At 35.9% G+C, this 23,050-nt stretch overlaps 1 protein-coding gene and 1 long non-coding RNA gene across 5 annotated transcripts in view; one reads left to right on the forward strand and one right to left on the reverse strand.

Moving 5' to 3' along the window:
• The window catches only part of NARS2 (asparaginyl-tRNA synthetase 2, mitochondrial), a 199,960-nt gene extending 177,185 nt beyond the window's left edge, over positions 1-22,775 (forward strand). For 2 of the 4 annotated variants that reach the window (XM_077113454.1, XM_077113455.1), the window contains exons 6-10: positions 1,040-1,106; positions 2,515-2,652; positions 14,635-14,732; positions 16,651-16,677; positions 19,942-22,775. In XM_077113454.1, coding sequence (XP_076969569.1) covers positions 1,040-1,106; positions 2,515-2,652; positions 14,635-14,732; positions 16,651-16,677; positions 19,942-20,086 — 475 coding nt within the window. In that variant the 3' untranslated portion in view covers positions 20,087-22,775. The remainder of the gene's footprint in view (positions 1-1,039; positions 1,107-2,514; positions 2,653-14,634; positions 14,733-16,650; positions 16,678-19,941) is intronic. The other 2 variants (XM_077113453.1, XM_077113456.1) reach the window with 2 other exon arrangements.
• On the reverse strand, positions 123-20,195 carry LOC143644446 (uncharacterized). The gene is made up of 4 exons (XR_013156715.1): positions 19,732-20,195; positions 14,578-14,745; positions 4,234-4,278; positions 123-409 (listed from the first exon to the last, which is right to left on the reverse strand). It is a non-coding gene; the product is annotated as an uncharacterized LOC143644446 (long non-coding RNA).
• Positions 22,776-23,050: the final 275 nt, after the last annotated feature.

Raw genomic sequence — 23,050 nt, forward strand, 5'->3', positions numbered from 1 at the left:
TTTTTTGGGGGGGGGGGGTAAGGGAGGGGCAAGCTCATGGTCCTGGAAACTTGTAATTGATTTTGATGAGACTCTGTACCTAGCATTGTCAGTGAAATGATTTATGACATTTGGGATATTATGATGGATATTATGAATGTATTTTGCATGTAGAAAAACATGTCTTTGAGGGGAGTTCAGAAGGTAGAGTGTGGTGATCTAGAGTTGTATGTACCCCAGAAATTAATCCATTCTGAGGATGTGAACCCATTGTAAGTAAAACTTTCTGATGAACTTACTTCAGTTAAGGTGTGATCCACTTCAGTCAGGATAGTCTTAATTCTATTACTGGAGTCCTTTATAAGTGGAATGAAATTCAGACAGAGGAAGAAAAAGCCATGGGAAGTAAAAAGCTGAAATTCATCAGAACCTGGAAGAAAACAGAGAGACCGGAAAAACTACCATGTTTATTGCCATATGACAGAGGATCCCAGAACCAAAGATCTCCAGCAAGCAGCCCCAGTTTGCCAGTCTTCAGGAAGAAACCATCACCTTGCTGACATCTTGATTTGAACTTTCTCCTAGCCTCAAAACTGAGCTAATAAATTCCAACCCATTGCATGGTATTCGCTTGAGCAGCCAAGGAAATTAAAATCCTTACCTTTTGTTTCTTGAACAAGCTAGCATAGTAACAAAGTATGTTACTCAGTTGATGTTTGTTGAGTGAATGACTTCTTTTAGGGAAGTCTTTTTGCTTTTTCAGCCTCAGTACTTCACACTTTTCACTAGGACATTGACTTGGCATGAATTCAGAGATGAGCTCTACTTAGGTGATTAGCTGCTTTTGTACATTGCATGTAGATCGGGAGCAACCGCCACTTCTCTTCATGCAAATCACACTTTAATAGGATAAGATCAGCCTTAATTCCTGATTACATAGTTCTTATTTACAGCCCTTCAGGCTATATTGGAATAGCCTTTTCTAGAATTAAGATGTACTAGTTAAAAAAAAAGCCACATTATATTGACCTTTCTCTGTTTTTATCCTGTTTTCCTCTAGCATTTCTTATACTGAAGCTGTGGAAATCTTAAAGCAGTCATCCCAGATCTTCACCTTCACTCCAGAGGTGGGTACTTTTTAATATAAGTTAAAATGTTTCCCTCTTGTCGTTATCCTATGACATTAAGATTCTTTTGAAGGAATCTTATCTTTCTTATTAGCATTGTGTAGTATCTGTTCATCTATAGATAGGCTTTGTCTAATATTTGCTCTACCCTGTTAACAGAATTTAAATGAAAAATAATCATGAAGTAAAATATGAATATTACTGTGTCATTTGAAATTGTAGTGGTTAAAAGATTATGACGAAATTTTCCAAATTTAGGAAGATGAAAATCCTAAAAAAAGAATGTTAATCATAGAATATGAGTGTAGAAATCAGATAGTTCAGTGTTTCTAAATGATGCTAAGGGTGACAGAAAAATTATTTTATGATCAAATAAATTTAGGAAGCATATTAAAAGATTTTATTGTCAGTTGAACTTCATAGAGCCCTTTAATTTGTGAGCTGTTTTGGAAAACACCGATTTTTTTTAAAGAACTTCAGTATTTGATTGGCAAGGATATGGGATCCAAAAAGGCCACATGACTTGTACGTGGGCATATATATAAGTTGGAGGCAGGGCCAGACCCCAGTTCTCCTGATTCTTAGTCCTTTAATTAAGATATTGCCAGATATTGCCTTACCTTACCTAATAGAATAAGGATATAATAATAGTTTTTGTCTTCAAACTATTCCTTACACCAGCCCTAGCCCCAGTTAAGTCAAGGTCCTCTTGAAAATTCTAATAACACCCTGTGTTTTTTGTATTTATAATCAATTAATTCTTCATGCAGTTTTTTATTTAATTTTTGTCTCCTACCCTAGAAGCTGCATGAAGTCAGAAATCCATCCTAATTTTCTTACCACTGTATCTATTGCCTACTGGAGAAATTCGGTAGGCACATTAGTATTTGTAAATAAATAGATGAAAGTGGTATCAGATATTCATGAAAGCACCTGCTATATGAGTTGGATTCTTAACTTTTTCTTTTTTTTAATTCTTGAAGAGAAGTCATCTAGCTGAAGACAGGCCCAATATTTGGAATATTATCTTCCATCATTTAATTTCCTGAGTCTTAGGAAAGTAACTGTAGAAGAAGTTGTAGGCATTATTAATAAAAACTATGATTCCGAAGTCAGTTTTTATATACTGAAAGTGCTTTGTATTCCTGCAGATGCTATTCATCTTCTGAGCACTGCTTCCTGAGATGAGGACAGAAAGCTTACTGTTACTGGTTTCAGCTTTCATTTTTCTAGGCCTTTGGATGTTCTGATAACACATCTCTCTCAGTTTAGTCAGTATGTAACTTCAACAGACAGCTCCACACATCATTGAACCTCAGGCAGAGAAAGCCCTTAGAACTGATGCAGGTTTAATGGTATTGAAATGCTCTGTCTTCTGCTTTAGTTATTTCTTTTTTTCTCATTACAGTGGGGTGTTGATCTACACACTGAACATGAAAAGTACCTGGTGAAGCATTGTGGCAACATACCAGTCTTTGTCATTAATTATCCCCTAGTACTCAAGCCTTTCTACATGAGGGATAATGAAGATGACCCTTGGCACACAGTAAGAAAAGACACTGAATAAGTGGATTTAGAGAACTTTCATATTGAGTCTGGGTTTTTCCCTTGATTCAATTTCACTTAGCCTTTGGTATATTTTCTTAAATTATATCGATTGTTTTTTTCATTTCTTAAAATGATAAAGTTTCTCAAAGACATCTTTTAAAAAGCATTCCCAAAGAAGAACCCGGTGTTCTATAAACATACTTCTTTATTTCTAAGTGTACTTCTTAGTTTAGCTATTGCAAATGTAAGGGTTTTTTGTTTTGTTTTGTTTTTTAGATAACTGAGAGGAAGTAATCTAGAGCACTATATAGCAATATCATCAGGTCGAGTTAAATACTGCATGCTGAGCAAGAAATAATACCAGTGGCATGATCAGGGTGAAGATGGAATAGTTTGTTAGAGCAGGAGGTATAGAAGGGGTAATGGAGGGATGGAGAAAGTCTAGGCAGATGCTCCCTGTCACAGCTCTCATCTGTCTCTTCTACGTCTGCCTCTCTTGTCTCTATTAACTCTCTTTAGCCTTTCTTATCCTCTCCTTTTTTCAACCTTAACCTATTTTACCCTTCTGGTTCACTTTTTTTTATTTTTTTATTTTTTACACGGGCAGGCACCAGGAATCAAACCCGGGTCCTCTGGCATGGCAGGCGAGCATTCTTGCCTGCTGAGCCACCATGGCCAGTCCCCCTTCTGGTTCACTTTTTCCCTTTTTTCTCTTAGTATGTCTCCTTCTCTCTCTACAAATTAACCACAGGATAAAGTAGGTATATATCTAGCTTTTAAAATATTTATTGAATATGTATTTAATATTGTTAATCATAAAAGTCTATGATACAGGACAGGCCATAGTGGCTCAGCAGGCAGAGTTCTCGCCTGCCATGCCAGAGACCCAGGTTCAATTCCCGGTGCCTGCCCATGCAAAAAAAAATATATCTATAATACATATATTACATTCACCTCAAAAAAGATCCAGAGCTAAACCTAGTAACGGTCTGATACTTTTCACTTGTGTGTAGATAAATACTAGTAGAATAATGGAGGTGGGGCCCACCAGAAAAATATGTCTCCATCTGAGGTATACTAGGTTTTCTATTTGAGTGTATTTCTTCTTTTATATTATAGCATTAACGAAGCAATATTAGCTACCATTTACTGAATTCTTAGGTACTACCATCTCATCTCTAAGTCTCAGACAGCCTTGCCAAGAATCTCAGGCAGCCTTGCCAAGAAACTTACTGCCCTCTGCCATTTAATAAGTCTTTAATGAGTCTTAGTTTTCCACTCTGTAAAATTGAGTTGATAAATAATATTTTCTGGAGTTGTGGTGATTAAATTAGCTGATATATGAAAAGTGCGTAGCACAGTATTTGGGGTAGTAGATAGCCGATAAGTGTTAAATCTTCTCTTCTTTCCTTCTAAATTTTATAAAATCTTGTTTGTGATAAAGCCTAGTAGTGTTATAATATTATTGTGTATACTGCAACATCATAACATGCTATAGCATAGAATTTCTTAAAAGGCAGTTCTGTCATAGATTGTACTGACAAATATTTATTACCTTTAGAAACAACAGGATACCTACATTGTGACATGATCTCGCTGATATTGTGATCTTGCTGCTTGAACCCTGAAGGCATTGTAATGGAACTTTAGTATACTTCTATAATTATACGATATTATAGCATATAGTTTCACAGAGCTAAATGATTCAAATATAATTTATTTAAACTATTTACATTAGCTATAGATTAGAACACTGATTCATTAGCAACCTAGATTTCTTTTAAACCCACTTGTATAAAATACCTGTTTCTACCCTAATTCATTTTTTTCCTGATGATGATGAACAGATTTTGGACCAGATGACTATATTGTGTATTTATTTTAGTTGGTCTGTAGTAACAGGTTTGTAGATAGGATTGCAAGAGTTTTTGCAATGCATGAGATGCAATCTAAAAAATTTAAGATAGGTGTATATCACAGGTGCCTTTTCTAGGAAGTCAAAAGAGAAAAGTAAGGAAATTGTTAACCTACTCTTGTGACTTTGGGTCACAGATAATAATTAGTAAAATGGTATATTTTTGCAGTTAGAGTTTCATTTTTCTTTTTTAGAATTTCTTTCTTTCTATTCTTCCTCCACCTACTCAAAAAAAAAAAAAAGTATGTGCTATAGTGCAATGCAAGTATACTGGATTAATTGTTGGCAGTTCTGGGTTTGAAATATAACTTTCTTACTAGTTACCTATATGACCCTAAGGCAATTCTCTCCAACTCTGAATTGTTTCCTCTGTAAAATCAGAGAATTGGACAAAATAACCCTTCAGATGCTAGACAGCTCTAAGATTCTCTGATTTCATGTAGCCTAAATTTTTACTCATTTGGATATATAATAACCTGTAAGTTACCAAGCATATTTGATCATTTGATGGAAATGGGTCCTAGGCCTCAATAAAACACATCTAAGCAAACATACGAAATGCCACATGCCCTGAATCTGGATCCCTGAATCTCCAAAGACAAATGGCAATTGTTCAGTTAGGGAAGGGGAATAGAATATTCATTCATTCATTCCAGCCATGTGTGATTAATAAAAGTGATTATCCAACAGTTTCAGATTGGATGCCTGTATCACCAGGTTGTATTTTAATTTTCAAAGTTCTGTCATTTCCTAGCAAGTCAGAAGAATGTAAGCATGTAATGGGTACTCAGAGTGTATATTGTGAAGTCAGCTTGAGACAGACTATACTCAACCAAGGAGTATTTAATGAATTTCCTCAGCTGGGGCTAATTAACTGACCTGCATCAAAATAGCTTGAGCTTCAAACCAATAGAAATAGTGACAGGAATTTTCAACCTTTCTTTATCTAGGATAAATAGATATTATAGGAATTTATGACTGAGTTGAAAATATATATTTCAGCCTATCTAAAATGTCCCCAGATATCTTTTTATGAAATACGTTCTTTGAATTGTAGGGATAGAGAACATAGGGAGGGATAAGTATTTTTGTGTGTATACTATACATTTCTAAAGTTTTGTTTCCAAACAACTTGTTTAGTTAAAGCAATTGAGATAAAAGTGAATATACATGCCTCCTAAGTTCTCTGGTAGAATAAGAGTATTGGAGAAGCTGCAGAATTATAAAGAGTAGCAAATAAAAGAAATTCAGGGAGTTGGGAAATTATTTATTCACATCTTATTTAATTAAATAAAGAGAAACCAACTTTGCAGGATTAGAAAGGACATATGTTTAAGATGATGGGCAGAAAAAATTGAAGAAAAAGTTTAACAAAATAGATTACATTTTTGAAATTCCAATTCAGCAGCACCTGTTATGTGATAATATAATATAAGAGAAGAAAGTAATGTTATTGAATACATACCATGTGCCAATAGTTACTTTTATCCCTTTGTTACAGATGAAGCTGTTGAATCTCAGTGTAGCAGTTTAATCACTTATGCAAGATCACACAGCTAGTAAGTGATGGAGCGAAGATGTGGAAGTAGGAATATGGCATGTTTGGGGGCTTTGCTAAAACCCTGATCTTTATGCAATAAAGCGTTCATATGGGATGGCAGAAAAAGCAGTAGACTTATAGCCAGGAGACTTGAATATGAAAGTATCCACCACTTAACCTTCCTTGGCCTTGGTATTCTCAAGGGATGATATTAAATTAAATAATGAAATGCCAGTTAAAACCAGAGAAACCCACCACTACATACTAATAGCTAAAATGAAAAGTCTTATTTTAATAACTGGTGAGAATATTAGAAATTGGAGCTCTTACATACAGACAGTTACTTTGGAATCTATTCAATTATCTACTAAAGCTGAATATTTATACACATATTCCATGACCCAGCAATTTCTTAGGGAAATACATACCTACATGCACCAAAAGACATATACAAGATTATTCATAGCAGCACTGTTTTTAAGAGCCCAGAACTAGAAAAAAAAAATTAAACATTGATAAACAGTAGAAAAATTATGAAACCATAGCGTATTCTTATAATGTGATACCATATAGCATGATAATAAACAAGCTGTTGTTATAGGTATCAGCATAATGAATCTGACTACAGTGTTAAGGAAACCAAATTTTAAAAAGAGTATACTATTGGGCGGGCCACGGTGGCTCAGCAGGCAAGAATGCTTGCCTGCCAGGCCAGAGGACCTGGGTTCGATTCCCGGTGCCTGCCCATGTGAAAAAAAAGAAAAAAAAAAAGAGTATAGTATAAATAATACTTATAGAAAGTTAGAAAATAAGCACAATAATCCTGTAGGATGATACAGGTCAGGAAAGAGGTGACTTTCAGTGGAATAATAACCAACAGAATGCATAAGGAGAATTTTTGGGGTACTGATACTGTCATATCAGTTTCTTGTTCTAGGTGGAGATTCATGAATATGTTCACTTTGTGAAAGTGTGTAGAACTGTACACTTGTTATGTGGATTTTTTTTATTTGTGTATTTTATTTTATTTGTGTTAAAGTTTCAATGAAGAAATTTATGTTTAAACAGATACTCTACATGTGTAAACCACAGGTTTGTTATGTTTATAAAATTGCTTTGAAAATTAAAATATTATGAGAATATTAGGGAAAAAGAACGGGGAATTATTGGAAGGTAAACAAGATGGGAACAAATTATGGAGAGTTTGGAATGTGACATATAGCTTGGGCTTGATCAAGTAAATAGTAGAGAGCCATTGTATGTTTATTTTAAATGACGTTGAGATGATAAAGATTAAGCTGACAAGTGGGATGCAGGCGTAGATTGGGGAAAGAGAATTAAAGACAAGTAGAAGCGTTAAAGGACTCTTTTGTATAATTTGGAAATGAGAAATGAGATCTGGGACAGCAATGAAAATGAAAAGAAAGAGATGAATCTGCGAAATATTCCCAAAGAATAATCAGTGATCTTTATAATAGGCTAGACATAGAAGGTAAGGAAGAGGAAGGAGTCAAAGATGGTTTCTAGAGTCAGACTTTAATTGTAAGAAGAGTAAAGCTGTTTATAGAAATGTTTTCCTCTCAAGTCAAGGAATTCACACATGAACCTTTGTGTAGCCCCCAACTGATGTTTTGTTCTGGTTTACTTAGAAATTAGAGGTCGCTAAGGAAAAAAGAAATGTAGTACATTTATCTTGGCCCTGAGGGAAAGGGATCATATATTTTGAAGCAAGGTGAGAATTCCATCCTTTGAAGACATTAAAATCTTTGCAAACAGTAAAACTTTTGTCTTTTTTCAAGCAGTATAAGTAGTAAAGCCAATGTTGCTAGCCAAAGTCTTTTTTTCAGTCATTGCTGCCTGCAGCCATGAGCATCATCTCACCATCATATCTGGAAGGTCTGCTTTCCTAGCTGTGCCTTAGTTATTTGCAGGGGCAAAATACTGTCTATATCAGCAGTTAGAGCAAAAGCTCACAGAAAATGTCTTTTTCTTTTTATAATAGTGTGCAGTGTTTGTCTGTTGTTATTAGCAGCCTGTGAGAAAGTGAATAGGAGGTGTTCAATTTGTGTTTTTCATCAGTATTTAAAAATACAGAGATAGGTAAGAAGAGAGGCAGCAGAGGAAGGGACATTAACCTTTTTTCCCCTCTCTTTGACGTTAGCATAGAAAAAGTTATATATTTAAGGCTTTATTCCTATCTAGCCTCTGTTTTTTTTAATTCAAGTTTGAGTTTAATTTTCAGTGTATTTATTGGAATCAAAAAGTAGGAGTGAGAAGGGAGTGTCATAAATAGAGGCCAGTATTTGTTTAGCTTGAATACCAACACAAACTATTTCTAGACAGCAAGCCACTGCAGCTGTGCAACTTAAGCAGAATCAAAACTCATACACAGTAGAGGAATATGTGCCAGGAAGCATTCTGGGCATCCAAAGTGGAATTGGTTTTGTCTGAGGCTAGGGAAGTTAGCAAAGAGTGTGGTAAATTCTTTATAGCTTTCATTGTTTTCTGTAGAGAAGAGTGAAAGGACAGCTGAACTAAAGCCCTTCCACTTATTTTCAAGTTCCTCAAAGATGCATCAAAGCACAACAGATATTTTTAATTGAAAAAGGGCTCAAATTTGGTCAACTTTTAATTAAGAGGACATTTCCCTATGTAACATGTGAATTCCCTGAATAGATTTAACTCTGGTTACTGTTCATTACCTAGATCATTACTCCCAGAAACCACCAGACCTACAGATATGCTCTCACATGTTTTTTGGCCTTAATTTTCTTTCTCTTTAAACCCTGTCCTTTGCCATTAAGTACCGGCTGTTGTTACATCTGAAAGAATTTTTAAATTTCAAATTTAGGACAGATTTTTGGCTGTGATTTAACGAGCTTTCAAGAAAAAGACTAATATAGAAAAGCTGAATACTTTGGGGGTTCCTGTGCCATTACCTATCATCTGTGTTACTTAGAAATAATCATAAATGAAAATTATCAACAGGAATAAATAAGTATACTTTTGATCATCTAATTAAAAGATATAGAGATTTCCTAAAGGGAAATTTAAAAGCCTGCAGCTTCATTCCCGCAGGGACAGAGATGATGTACTCTAACAGACTTAAGACATACTCTCACAGTCCCAACTATTTGGAAGGCTGGGCACGCAATACATGAGAAGGCAGAAAATGAGTACTGACAGTAGCCCAATTTCAAAACACCTTTTCAAGTAGCTTTATGATTCTCCAGGGCACATTGGAATTAGCTAGAAGGCCATCAGTGATCAGTCAGTATCAGTACTCTTGATAATGACTGTGAATCTGCATCATTATTTATGGTACTTTGTGTTTTTCTTGTGATACTTAATATTTTCTATTATGCTTTATGATTATTTGTGATAGTCTAATTGCTACTATTATACCTTATTTATCCATGATCCTTCCCTACTTTCCCTAATAAGGATTAATCCCTCCTATGTTCTACTCCCTGACTCTTCAAACCAATTTCAACTTCTCGTAAACCACAGACTGGCCGTCCCATAGAGGCACATTGTAATCAACAGCTAATGTTCTAGGCAACTTGCTTGTTCCCCATCTATTACAATCTAACTGCCCCCACCCCCATTACCCACATCACTTGGCAAATACAGGACCCCCAATTAAGTTTTCTTTATTACTTGTCTCTCCAAGGGAAAGCTTATGTATTTCCCTCCACATTTTGAATTTTGGATATACCCCTCTTTTGACACTTATGTCGTGATTTGTATTTTATCTCTATATGCCTTTTATTTATTTTTTATTTTTTCAGTTCTTTTGCATGGGCAGACACCGGGAATTGAACCCGGGTCTCCAGCATCGCAGGCAAGAATTCTGTCACTGGGCTCCCGTTGCACCACCCCTCTATACACCTTTTATCTCTATAAGAGCCCTAGAGAAATAGGTAGTTTCTATACTAATTAGCCCCACTACTTACCACAGGGAAACACAAGGTAAAAGAATCATACCTGAAATCTCAACCGTAATTATAAGTATAGAAATTGAAAGAATTGTCCCAGTGATCTTTAGGGAATACAGTATTTTTAATATCCTGCCAAAAGAAAGTATATTTTGTGTATTCCAAATATGTTTTTATTTGTAGTTGAAAAATGATGTAGACTCTTTAGGTTGAATGGAGGATATAATTATAAAAGAAAAGCAGGAAGTATACGAATCTGATACGGTTAAAGGGAATCTAAACCTAAAATAAAAAGGAAGAATTTTTTATAGAGAGAGGAAGAGAAGACAACAAAGACACCTTTCTTCACAAAGAAGGTGACTCTGTCCTTGCTAATAAACTGCCATTTAGTTATGGAGCATGGATGAGCATTGTAAAGGAATTCCTTATTCCAGAGGTGCAGCTCTATTAAGAGGAAAAGCAACTTTACTCTTTATTTTAATAAAACAAACAGAAAACTCACCCACCTGAGAATGTGAATTTTCAGGCTATTCAGACAAAGAAAGGGTTAAAATAATGTATATGTTCCCTTCTGCATATCACAAAATTAGAGGAAATAGAGTAATGATGTGGGACTTTATCCAGATGGCTTCTAAAAATTTTACTCAACTAAGACTATTTTTATAAATTCTTTCCTGCTGATAAATTCATCTCCTAGGCTATAGGGGAAGAAAATAGAAGAACTGCTGTTATGGGCTTAATTCCAATTAAAAGTGAGGAACTGGTTAAAGAGTAGGCATGGAAGAGTCCTAGTGGATGGGAAAAAGGCAACTTTGTAAACTGTTTTATTAAGTGCACAAATAGTTGTGCTCCTCCCTTGGGAAGGATTACACTTCCCTACCCCATTGGCATCAGCCTAGTCATGTGAATTGCCTTGACCAATGAATTGTGAGACATGACAAAACCACGTTGCTTCTGGATAAAGGGTTTTAGTGCATGGTCTTCCATTCTCTTGTTTTTCATCTGCCACAAGACCAGCAATACCTCAGAAAGAGGCAGTCCTTTCAGTTTGAGGCCACAATGGACATTTTTATAAATGAAAAAAAGCCTAACGTAAACTAGTGGTTCCCAATGAGATGTAATTTGACAGTGTCTGGAGACATTTTTGGTTGTCAAGATCAGGGGATTGCAACTGACATCTATCAGGTACAATGCACAAAACAGCCTTCCACAACAAAGAATTATCTGTCCTAAAATGTCAATAATGTCAAAGCTGATGAACCATGTTGTAAGCTTCTGGGGTTGTGACTACAACATAACCTAGCTTTTGCTTACAGTAAAATAATTATTACCTTAATAACTAATGCAGAAATAGTTGGGCATAACCAGCCAGGTACCCTAGTCATTAGGAGAGCAGGTTCGGAAGAAATCCAGGAAGCAAAAAGGATGTATTGCACATATCATGGTATAAGATTTTGCAAGAGAAGATAGCTGAAAAGGTTCAGAATCTTCCTGTTTCACAATTATTACTGTGCAATTACAAATAATCAAGATGAATAAAAAACAGGCAGAAAGGTCTAAAACCGATGTGGTTACACAATGAATTCTCAGATCTCAGATATTAAAAGAAAAGCAGGTGAGTTATCTATACTTCTCCAAAAATAGCATTTGAAAAACTAAGGTTCAAAATAAGCACAATTTAGACCTCCAAAACCATCTAAGATCCCAAAAGAGGTTTTTTTTTGTTTATTTATTTGCTTTTAATTAGGAACAAGACCAAACAAGAAATAGATCTATTAGATAATTATGAACTATATAGAAAAAGGAGAATAACTTAACAAAGATTGCCACATCTAATTACTTGGCCGCCAACCTCATCTGAGTCACCCACATCTTGTTCTTCGTGACAACTGATTGTCCAGCATCTTTTTTGAGGCAGTAGCCCTTTCAGCCTGACTCTTGCTTTGTCTATACCTACAGTATCAGAAGCAATCATTTCCCACCCTTGTTTCGTTCCATGGAAACTTCCCTGCTTTGAAACCCTTTGAATGGTACATTTTGGATTTATCTGTCCTTAATTATCAGAGCTTAAAAAGAATGGAAAGCTCTGTTTCAGGTTTAGTGAGTCTCCTATCTTTAAATATTTTCAATTAAAGGCCAGAGAGTCACTGTTAACTAGTATATTCCAACCCTAATTGCCTATATTTCTAAATAAAAAACTCTGGATCGAAGACAAGAACACATTTTTTGCCTCATGTTTCTCACTCCTAGCATATTTTAGCCCTCTCTAAAAGCAAGATTCTGAGAAATAAAAATGCCAGTCTTTCTATGGCCATGAAAACACCCTTTGAAACTTCTCCTTTCTCTGGAAATAGAAATGCTAACCCCAGGGTCCTGGTTAGAGTCCAAATCTATTACATGTATTGCCTATGAGAATTTCCTCACCGTATTAGTAATGCTCTTTTGCCTAGCTATCCAAAGCTGCTGATTTGGTTTCATCACCTACTCTCATGTCTGCATCGTCAAATATTATTCTCAGATATCTGGATGTTCACTGTAGTCTCTACCCACCCACGTTCATAGAAGAATTACTGCCTGAGATGTAATTAGCAAAGAATGGTAGTGTGACAAAGACCTGTTTGTACACTTAACTCATCAGCTTATTGAATGGCAGGAGATTTAGTAAAAATAGAAACCATTAGTGAATCTGTTCTCTTTCACTCTAATTCAACCCAGAATCATACCTAATGCTTTCCCTTTAATTTTAGTTACGAGGATGATATATGCAACTTTGGGGGCATAATCTTTCATTAGTATATCCTTTCTTTGATCTTTTAATTTGTACTTTCTCAATTGCTAGTAATTCTGTAGTGTTTATTAGCAATCTGTATTATTTTGTGACTTAACTCTTTGGGAGGGCAGTTTCAATTACTTGTAAAGCATATATCAATCAAAAGTTTTAGAATAAAAAATGAGGGAATGACAATAGTAAAGTGAGGTAAAGTTTAAGAAAATATTTCATAATAATAGTACGCATGTATTTAAAGATTAAAATGTGTTTTGTGGATGCCTAATTTTGTATTTGCTGCATTGGATCTTTCTTTGGCTTTTGTGTCTTCAGCTTCTTAAGCTTAAAAATGTCCTCTTGTCCCCCAAAAAGAGTTACTAAGTCACAAAATAATACAGCACACAAATAAACTTTAAGAATATTAATTACTAGTAATGGAGAAAATACAAGTTAAATATCAAGCTACCATTTTCCCCTATTAAAAATTTTTGTTTGGCTCAGTGACGAGAATTCTTGCCTGCTGAGCCAGAGACCTGGGTTCAATTTCCGGTGCCTGCCCATGTGAAAAAAAAAAGTTTTTGTTGCTTCCTTATTACAAAAGTATAATAGGTCTTTTTTTAATAATGTTGTATAATAGATCTTTATTATAGAAAGTAAGAAAATACAAATGAGAAAAGAAGAAAATCCATACTCATATCTTAATGTTAACACAGTGAGCATCTTAGTATGTAGATGTCTTTTTCCATCTCATGTCTAAAATTGATCTGATAGTCTCCTATTGATGTCTATTTGAATGTGTTAATACAAGTAATGCTATCATAAACTTCCTGTGGCATTAATCTTTTTTTTTGCATCTGATTATTTTGTTAGAGCTAGTTCCTAGAATTACTATTGCTGAGTCAGAGAATATTGCATTTTTAAGGCTTTTAATAAACTGTTGCCAAATTGCTGACCAGAACGGTGGTACCGTGTATGAGAGTATTGGTTTTTCCATTTTCTTATCCATGTTCTTTATGTTGTTTTCCATTTACTTTGCTATTTTGAGAACTCCAAAGTGATTTTTCATTATTTTAATTTATACTTCTTTGATTAATAATCAGAACATACTGTACTATACATCTCCTATCAAAATACTAAAATTAAAGAAAAATCTGTATTTGCACATCTTCATTACCACATTGTTTATAGTAGTAAACAAAAGCATACGTATCTAATGTTCAAAGGAAAGCAGTTAAATAAGCCATGATACTTCTAAACAGTAAGCTATAGAGCCACGAAAACATGAAGGGTGTGAAGTAGGTTTACTGATGTAGGAAAAATAGTCGTTGTATAATATTATATAAGAGAATTAAATTGGTAAATGTTTATATATAATTTGAGCTCTACCCTATATTTCATAATTTTAATCCTTGCCATCTTTTTTATAATTAGCATTTATATCACATTTGTGAAGAAAACACATTTTTATCAAGCAGACAACATAAAGGATGCAATAGGGGAAAGGAAATTGGCTACCTGCAATTATGTGTAGCATACATTCTAAAAAATATTAAGCATTTTATATTGAAACAGGAAGCATAGATAAGGTAAACAAAATTCTGTTAAGCAGTTAAATAGACAGTTACTGAAATGTTAAAAGTTACACTTCCTTGGGCAATGATGGCTCAGTGGCACAGTTCTCACCAGCCATACCAAAGACCCAGGTTCAGTTCCCAGTGCCTGCCCATGTTAAAAAAAAAGTTAGGCTTCCTTGAGACACTTACTAATGTTGGATTCACATTGAATATGTAACAATGTTTATGGTTTCCTTTTCCTTTTAGGTTGCTGCTGTTGATCTTCTTGTCCCTGGAGTTGGGGAGCTCTTTGGAGGAAGCCTCAGAGAAGAACGGTACCATTTCTTGGAGCAACGACTGGCCAGGTATTGGTCAGTGCTAAAAGAAACACAGTTCAGAAATTGGGGATGAGCCGCTCAGATATTGTCATGGCAAAGTAACAGAGAAAAGCACATGGATTTTTTACTTTGACCTGAATCTCAGAGTCTATGTGACCTTGAGCAAATTGTTACTTAACCTCTGAGCTTCCCTTTCCCAAAGACTGAAACTTATGTAAAACAGGGCTACAATGATATTTGCCCTTTATTTGCATATATCCCTCCCTGTGAAAAGTACCTTTTTTTAACAGGGGTGGGAATTTCCCATTAAAACTTGTACTGTTTTTCTTTTCTCTGTGTTCTTTTTTATTAACTTTCTGTTGGCAATGTCCTATACAGACAGACTGAACTGTGGAAAGGGTAAAGGTGGGGAAAGAAAGCTATTAAAAATATCTGCTAAGATAGTATTCAGAATAAGCAGTTTTCCCTTCTTCAAGTTCTCAACTATGTAAGGGTCTTGATTTAGCTATTTGATTAACTTTATTTTAACTTATTAAGACCTGGGAAATGAATCCATGAACATATAGGAAATGTTTTAGAGATGGGAATTTCTTGTTTCTAACTGAACTACCACTCTGTGTAAGCATAGTCTGCCAACAAACCACAACGACTTCCTAATGTAACTAAGGTTATAAACCTTTGTTTTCCATGATTTCTACTTCCGCTGTGACAGACTTAAAAAAAGACTTTCCCATGTCTGTAGGCCTAATCCTCTCCAGATAATACTGGATTTCATGGTAACCTGGAAAAGCCATGATAGTTTGAAAATATCCTAAGTAAGCCATATGTAAGGCCTTCTTTTCCTAATGGGGAAGTGCTTTAAAAATTGATGGTTTTCCAAGATCCCAACTTATAAATCATTTGGGTAACTTGACTTTATAATCCCAATCATTTGAACTGTATTTAGGTTAGGATCCAGAAGAAAGGAGTAAATAGGTTCTGGGAAAACTCTTTTTCAGTAAGACTACTGACTTCTCACTACTAGAATAGTGTTAGAAAGACCTGGGAAATTGTGGAATTGAAGTGAAAATCAGGCATTTTTGATAGAAAAAAGCTGAGAATTCTCTAGGGTTTTTTTTGTTTGTTTTTTGTTTTTGTTTTTTAAGCACCACAAAACCCACACATGGCAAGAAACCTCATCTGTTGAAAGACTAATTGGTCTGTTTTCTTTGCTTGCTTCCTTCCTTCCTTCAGGAAACCTTTCCTCGTAACATATTAAATGTTTACCTAATATCAGACTGTATCAAAATTTATCTTTCCTGATGAAACAGATATGTGTGTTTTCCTATCTCAAGGATCTGTCTGTGACCTCTGTTCATGCTTTCTTTATTTTTGTACATTTGAAATTTTTTAGTCCTGAACACTTCAGATGTATTGTGGTCACAAATACTTTTTTAAAAGGGCTGAAATTAATTTTAATAAGTAATAAGAGCTTAATTTTATTAACATTCTCAAATTAGGCAAGAACCAATGTGCAACCACAGTGTGAAAGCAGCCTAAGAATCCATATTGTTGTTTTAATGTTATAGCATGAAAGTTGTGTTCCCCTCCCCCATCTGTGTGTGCCTTCCAACAACCTTAAGTAGTAATAATAATGTTTTTCTTATGAGACAGGACAATAAGTTCAACTCAGATGAGCCCCTTCTTTTGGATTCTGGATCGCATTTTTTTCCTCTGAACTCCTATAACATTTTTTGTTTATACCACTTATTATAAAATGGTAACATTTTAACTGTTGATTACTTCTCATATAATAAGGTTTCAGCTCCTCAGCTATATTGCATGTTATGTTAGGGCACAGACTTGTTGTAATAGAGCTCTTTGCACACAACCCAGAATAAATGTTTGATAGGTAATGTATTTATTTTATTGCCATTCCCTGAAAAAAATTTGTTTTCCTTTTCAGCTCAGGACTGACAGAAGCCTACCAATGGTAAGAATATGGCCCCTGATGAATCTTATTATTGTAGTTGCTGGACTGAATGTTACATAGAACACGTTTTTCTTTTATTTAAGTTTTAACTACCCCAATACAGTAGGGAAGAGTACTAAGGGCCATGCACAGGGTCTCAGAACATTACTTATTCCCTTTGATCCTTGAAAAATAATAATGGCTACCATTTATTTATTGCTTATTATATACCAGATAACTATGTATATTATCTTAAATAATCATCACAATACCCTCTGAATAAGATACCGTTATTATCTCCATTTTATTGTCCCTCTAGGCCTGAAGCCCCGAGTTGTTAACTAACTTAATCAAAATCATACAGTTAGGTCCTCAAGCTGGGACTTGATTCCAGGACTCTCTGAATCTAAAATTTTTGTTCTTAACCATTACTCTTCAGTTTTTCCATGTGTAAAATCAAGTGTTTGGACTCAGTGATCCATAAGTTCTCCACCAGCTGAAGAAATCTGAGCCACTTTAGGAAAGACCCCTTTCTGCATTCATTCATTCACTTGCCCGGAGTTGTTTGTCTTTCTTTCTGTAGATCTTTTTCTCAAGTACTTTTCCATAGATGCAAATTACTTATTTGTATTTCTATAATAACATTTCTCCAGGATCTATATTATTATGTCTGATAATAATATCAACAATATCAATAATCCTTTTGCTGTCCTTAGAAGGAGGAAGGAGCAAATTACATTCTTGCCTTGTAGTAATGAAGGAGCTAGATTTCAGAGATGCAAAAAAGCTGAAATTGGGTTCAGGTAATAGTCTGAATGCCAGCCTTATATTTACCAGTAATTACCTTGGGCAAGCTACTTAATCTCCCCGAGTTTTGTTTTTTTGGTTAGAAAATGGAGTGACAGTATCACAGAGTTGTTGGAAGGATGAAATAAGACATTATAGGTAAAGTATCTATATAGGGTAGAAGCTCAGTAAATGCCAATTTCCTTCTCTTTTCCTTTGCTTGTTCTGAGTCTTCTAACAAAGCTTGATTGAGCAAGATTATGCATTTTACCTCAGTTACTTTCTGACTTGAGATAATATTTATAATATGTAAAAACTGGCCATAGATAACAAGCTAAATACAGATCTTAATTATTAATTGAGTAAATTTAGGTTTTTCTGATCTGTATTAATTATTTCAATACTGTTCTCTTCAAGCTCCTAAGACCTCCAAATAGAAATGTTTATTATTTGAATTTTCTTCCTTTTATATGATAATCATAGATTTCAAGGGTAGAAGGGACATTAGAAATTTTCAAATCTGTATTGCCTGGTAGTGTTCGACTATAATATGGAGTCACCCCAGTGTTGAAGAATTTACTTACTTCCTTTTTCTACATGGTACATGCAAATAAAATCTGTTACTGGTTTCACAAATTTTAAGCACCTTTTAAAAATAATCTGGCTATTCTAGAATCAGTTTTAACAATAATCAAATACATATTTATTAGAAAACTTTTTTCTTAAAATTGGATTTTTCCATCTATCAGAGCAAATACACAAAAAACTAGCTACGAATTGATTCCCTCTGCTGAATTCAGTTTCCAGACACTTATGCAGTGTTGTTTGTTTTTGTTTTGTTGTCTTTTTGGGATACATGGTCTGGGAATCGAACCCAGGTCTCCTGCATGAAAGGCGGGCATTCTAACCACTGAACTACCAGTGCATCCCTATGCAGTGCTTTGACTTATATGTATGAGAACTTTAGAGTTATCTAAAGCTGTTACTGTAGTTCCAGCAGCCAGCTCAGGTCCTGCAGGTATTTGTGGCACATGCCTGATGTGCCCTTTATCTTATTTTGTCAGTAAATCAAAATATATCCTGTCCCTATGCCTTATAAATTTAAAGTTCATTCAGCTACCAACCATTTCTGTTACTTGAAACTGCATTCCTTCCATTATTCTTTATAGTTCTTGCTAACCTGAGGTTTTATAATAAATACCCTTATCATATTGATCTTTCACCTAGTTGCAATTCAGTTTTTATTTTAGAAAGATAAATGCTTAATGTTAACTCCCTATATACAAATAGTGGGAAAATAGGTGTTAGCCAGTCTTATCCTTGAGGAACCAAATGGCTACCAGCTATGGCATTTGCCTCATTCTGAATCTAATTTTACAAATCATTCAAGAAGCATAAACTTTTTTTAATCAATATTATATAACTCAAGAATTTCCCCCTACCAAGTGACATAAAAATATTTATAGAATTGTCCTCCCTCTGTTCCCTTCCTAAAATAACTATATTTCAGGCTGGTGTATTAGAATTTGAGTTTAAATCATGACTTTAGCATTTTCTAGCCATGTGGTCTTAAATAAATTACTTCACCTTTCTGAAACTGACTTCCTCATCTGTGAAATGGGGGATACCCCCCTTTAGATGGAAAGCATCTAGCACAGGTATGTCTGTCATAAAGTGACTAGTGCTCAGTAATAGTTTATATGATTCAAAATTCTGTGAACCTAGAGATCAGAGTACAGGTTAGTGGCTAACAGCTAGATAAAGGTATCTACTTAGGTTTTATACATACATATTCAGCGGGTCCCATAGCCCAATTAGGAATATGAATGTGCATGAATGGGTGTCAGAGACTAGCCTCCCAGAAAAATGACTCTGGACATCTTCCACTAGACCTGCAACAGAAAACCATTGCAGAGAACAGGACATTTCTTCTCACTCCAGCACTCCAGAGTATATTCTTGTCCTTCAGACAATATATTTTCATGTACCAAGTGCCTTCATATAGCAGGCACTGTAGATAAAGTTTAATGAGACAGTTCCCGGATTTAGCTTACAGTCTAATTGAGAGGAGTATCTTTTTGAAATATATCAGGTAAAATTTCCTCTTAGTATCAAACAATATCATTTTTGGTATGGGAAAAAAAGAGTATTACCATTAGCATTGGAAAGGAATGCATTGCCAAAAAAACTAGTAAGCCTATTTGAAAAGTCTCTGTATCCTCCTGAAGCAAGTTTTCTGTACATAAATGTATATATAACTTAAAAAGAAAAAGGATCAAAACACTCAACTGCATTGTAGGATCTGCTTCTGGTTAGGTAACCTTGGATAGGTCACTTTAACTTCTCTGTTTTCTTCATCTGTCTGTAAAGGGAAAACATTGGTCTACTATAATGAGGTAGACAATAACAAGTGGTTGCAAAATACTTTTGAAACAAAATTCTAATCATATGATCTCATGCAACATTTATAGATAATGATTCTCTGCTTTTGAAAAACAGGTATCTGGACCTTCGTCAATTTGGATCTGTGCCACATGGAGGTTTTGGAATGGGATTTGAACGCTATCTGCAGTGCATTTTAGGAATTCAAAATATCAAAGATGTTATCCCTTTTCCAAGATTTACGCATTCATGTCTTTTATAGCTGGAAGATTGCTTAAGGAAAATCACCCCATGGCAGAGGCACTGCACATGAATGTGCATGTAACAGAATGCATGTTTGAATTTTAGAAATGCAGAATGTTCAGTATGTAATTGTCTTGTCATGGAATATAGCATAAAAATCATGATTTTCTTAGAAAATTTAAGACATTTCATGGAAAGATGAACTTCCCCAAGAAAAAGTACTTAGAGCAAGTGGAATCTCAAATCTATTACTTCAATTAAGAAGAAATAATGACATTAAACTAGATGGTCTCAAAGGTCCTTTGCAACTCTTAAGATGAGATAGTGTATTACTTTGTCTTTATCATTACCTCACCACCGTTGTGTAACCTTTGTGAAACAAGTAGTAGCTAAAAATAAAATGCTGGATATTTTCTCCCTTGCCATTTAACCTGTGATAAATGCCTATCCTATATTTAGTGCCTTGCAGAACACTACAGAAGAAATTATATCTTTTTAGGATTTCATCCAAATGGTGTTAATTGACTTGTTGAGATTGCTGTACTGAATTGAAATCTTTATTCATGGGAATGGGTAAAAAAAAATCACATTTAATAACTGTCAATCTTTAATGATAAAAGCTAATGAGGGGGAAGATGGTGGTATACAGTCGGCTGACTTCATCCAAGCTCTATGAAACAACAAGTAAAGGGTTTTTAAAAAAATTAAAAAATAAACAAATGGGACTGCAGTTGAAGTGAAGAGACTGGGGCGGAGAGAACAGGTGAGTGTCCTCAGTTGTAAGCCTACAGGGGGCGGACAACTCACAGAGGAGTGTGGGTCTCAAGATAGCAGCACGCTCCTTTTATCTACCTTATCAACAAATGAGTAAAACATACGGAATAAAAATAAATAATAGGACAAACAAATGTTAAAATAAATTTAGATTGAAATGCTAGTGATCAATGAAAGGGAGGGGTAAGGGGTATGGTATGTATGAACTTTTTCTGTTGTCTTTTTATTTCTTTTTCTGAATTGATGAAGATGTTCTAAGAAATGATCAGGATGAATATGCAACTATGTGATGATATTGTGAATTACTGATTATATATGTGGAACGTAATGATCATATGTTAAGAATGTGTTTGTTATATATTTTAATTTAAAAATTAATTAAAAAAAAAAAAGATAGCAGCATGCTCCTGTGCTCCAGCCTGCTACCTCAGCAGGCCTGTAATGTCTTCCCTCGCAACCTGCCACCAGAAGGTGCCGTGGGGAGCACTGAGGGCAGCTTTGCTTTTCCTGTGTTTGGGGATTATTGGATGGGTACAAGGTGCCTGTTCCCCACCACTGAGGCAGGCAGCCATGGGCACCTGGTTTTGGTGGAAACTGTAGGTCCTCCCCCAGGAAGGAAGAGGAAAGCAGAGCAGAGCCAATCCAGTGGGCCAGCTGGTGAGGGCAGGTCGTGGGAACCCAGTTCCACTCCCCTTGACCCACAGAGGCCCAGGGATCTCAGGTGTGCATGGATGGAGAGGCAAGCCAAGGAGGCCAGCCCAGTCATGCACCACTATCTTTCTTTTTTGTTTTGTTTTGCTGTGTTTGCTTTTGTGCACAGGCTGGAGGTTGAACCCAGGCCTCCTGCATGATTGGTGGGCTTTCTACCACTGCACCACCTGTGCAACCTTTTCTACCTAGTGTTTGAGGAACCCTCAACTATTTTTTTTTCTTTTCTTTTTTCTGTGCGTGAGCCAGGAATCGAACCTGGGTTTTCCCGCGTAACAGGTGCACTTTCTACTGCTGAACCACCTGTGCACCCTTTCCTTCCTGGTTTTTAATAGACCCTCAAGGGTGTTTTTCTGTGTGTGTGTGTGTGTATGTGTGTGTGTGCGCGCATGTGTGTGCAAAAAATCAAACCTGGGTCTCCTGCATGACAGGCAGGCGTGATGCCACTGAAGCAGCTGTGCGTCTTTTCTGCCTAGCTTTTAATAGATCCCCAAGTATAATTATATACCCCACATGAGATCCAGGCCTTACTTTGGTGGGGAAATACAAAGTGCAAAAGGGAAACTTCAACACAAACCCAAGTAAATACGAGACTTTAGACGAGTAAAGGAAACCAACTGGCAAAATAACCTTAGATAATCAAATGCCCCAAATGCACGGAAAGTAATAAAACACATGAAGAGCCAGGCAGAAATGACACAGCTAAATGACCAAATTAAAACATGGGAGGGAACACAGACTATGGAACAACTACTCAAGGATATTTATAAAGAAATAAAGAATATCAACATCACACTAGAAGAGGATAAAGAATTTGAAATTAAATAGAAAAACAGATCTCACAGAGATGAAAGGTACTGTAGGCCAAATAAAACATATGCTAGATTGGGGAAGATGGTGGAATAGGATAGGTTGAGTTCACTCCTGCTCTAAGGAACAACTAGAGAAAGGACAGGAAGGTGACTGGGACAACAGTTCCAGGGTGTAATTGACCTGGTAGAGTCTTCTACACCACATATGGAAGCCCTGGCTGCAAAAACTGAAGAACTGAAACAGAACTGGAGTCCAGCCAACTAGTGCAAACAGCCTAACACACCCCTTTTGAAATGGAAGCCCAGAGCCCTCAAAAATGCACAGACAGGGAGATCGGGGCAAGGCAGTAAGTTGAGCCACGTTCCTTGAATATGCTACCCTTGCACACGTTGCCCCTGCCCACACACACTATTCATCCCACACCCCAGGCACTTGAACCCTGTCACCCCCCTGCCTTGCTCCCAGATCCCTGCTATGCATCCCTACCACACACACCTGCCCCCAGCCTGACACTTCTCCTGTGCAAACACACAGTCTCGCCCCATGCCTTCCGCAATCCGCACACCTGTGGCCAACCCCTCACCCCCACCCACCTCCCCCTTCCTGCCCCCTATAGGCAGTGGCCTGTGCATCCAGGGTGCAGGTGCTCACCTTCATACCTGGACTACACCCACCCCCAGCCCACGCA

Source organism: Tamandua tetradactyla, chromosome 8, assembly GCF_023851605.1.
Source record: "Tamandua tetradactyla isolate mTamTet1 chromosome 8, mTamTet1.pri, whole genome shotgun sequence".
Taxonomy (NCBI): Eukaryota; Metazoa; Chordata; class Mammalia; order Pilosa; family Myrmecophagidae; genus Tamandua; species Tamandua tetradactyla.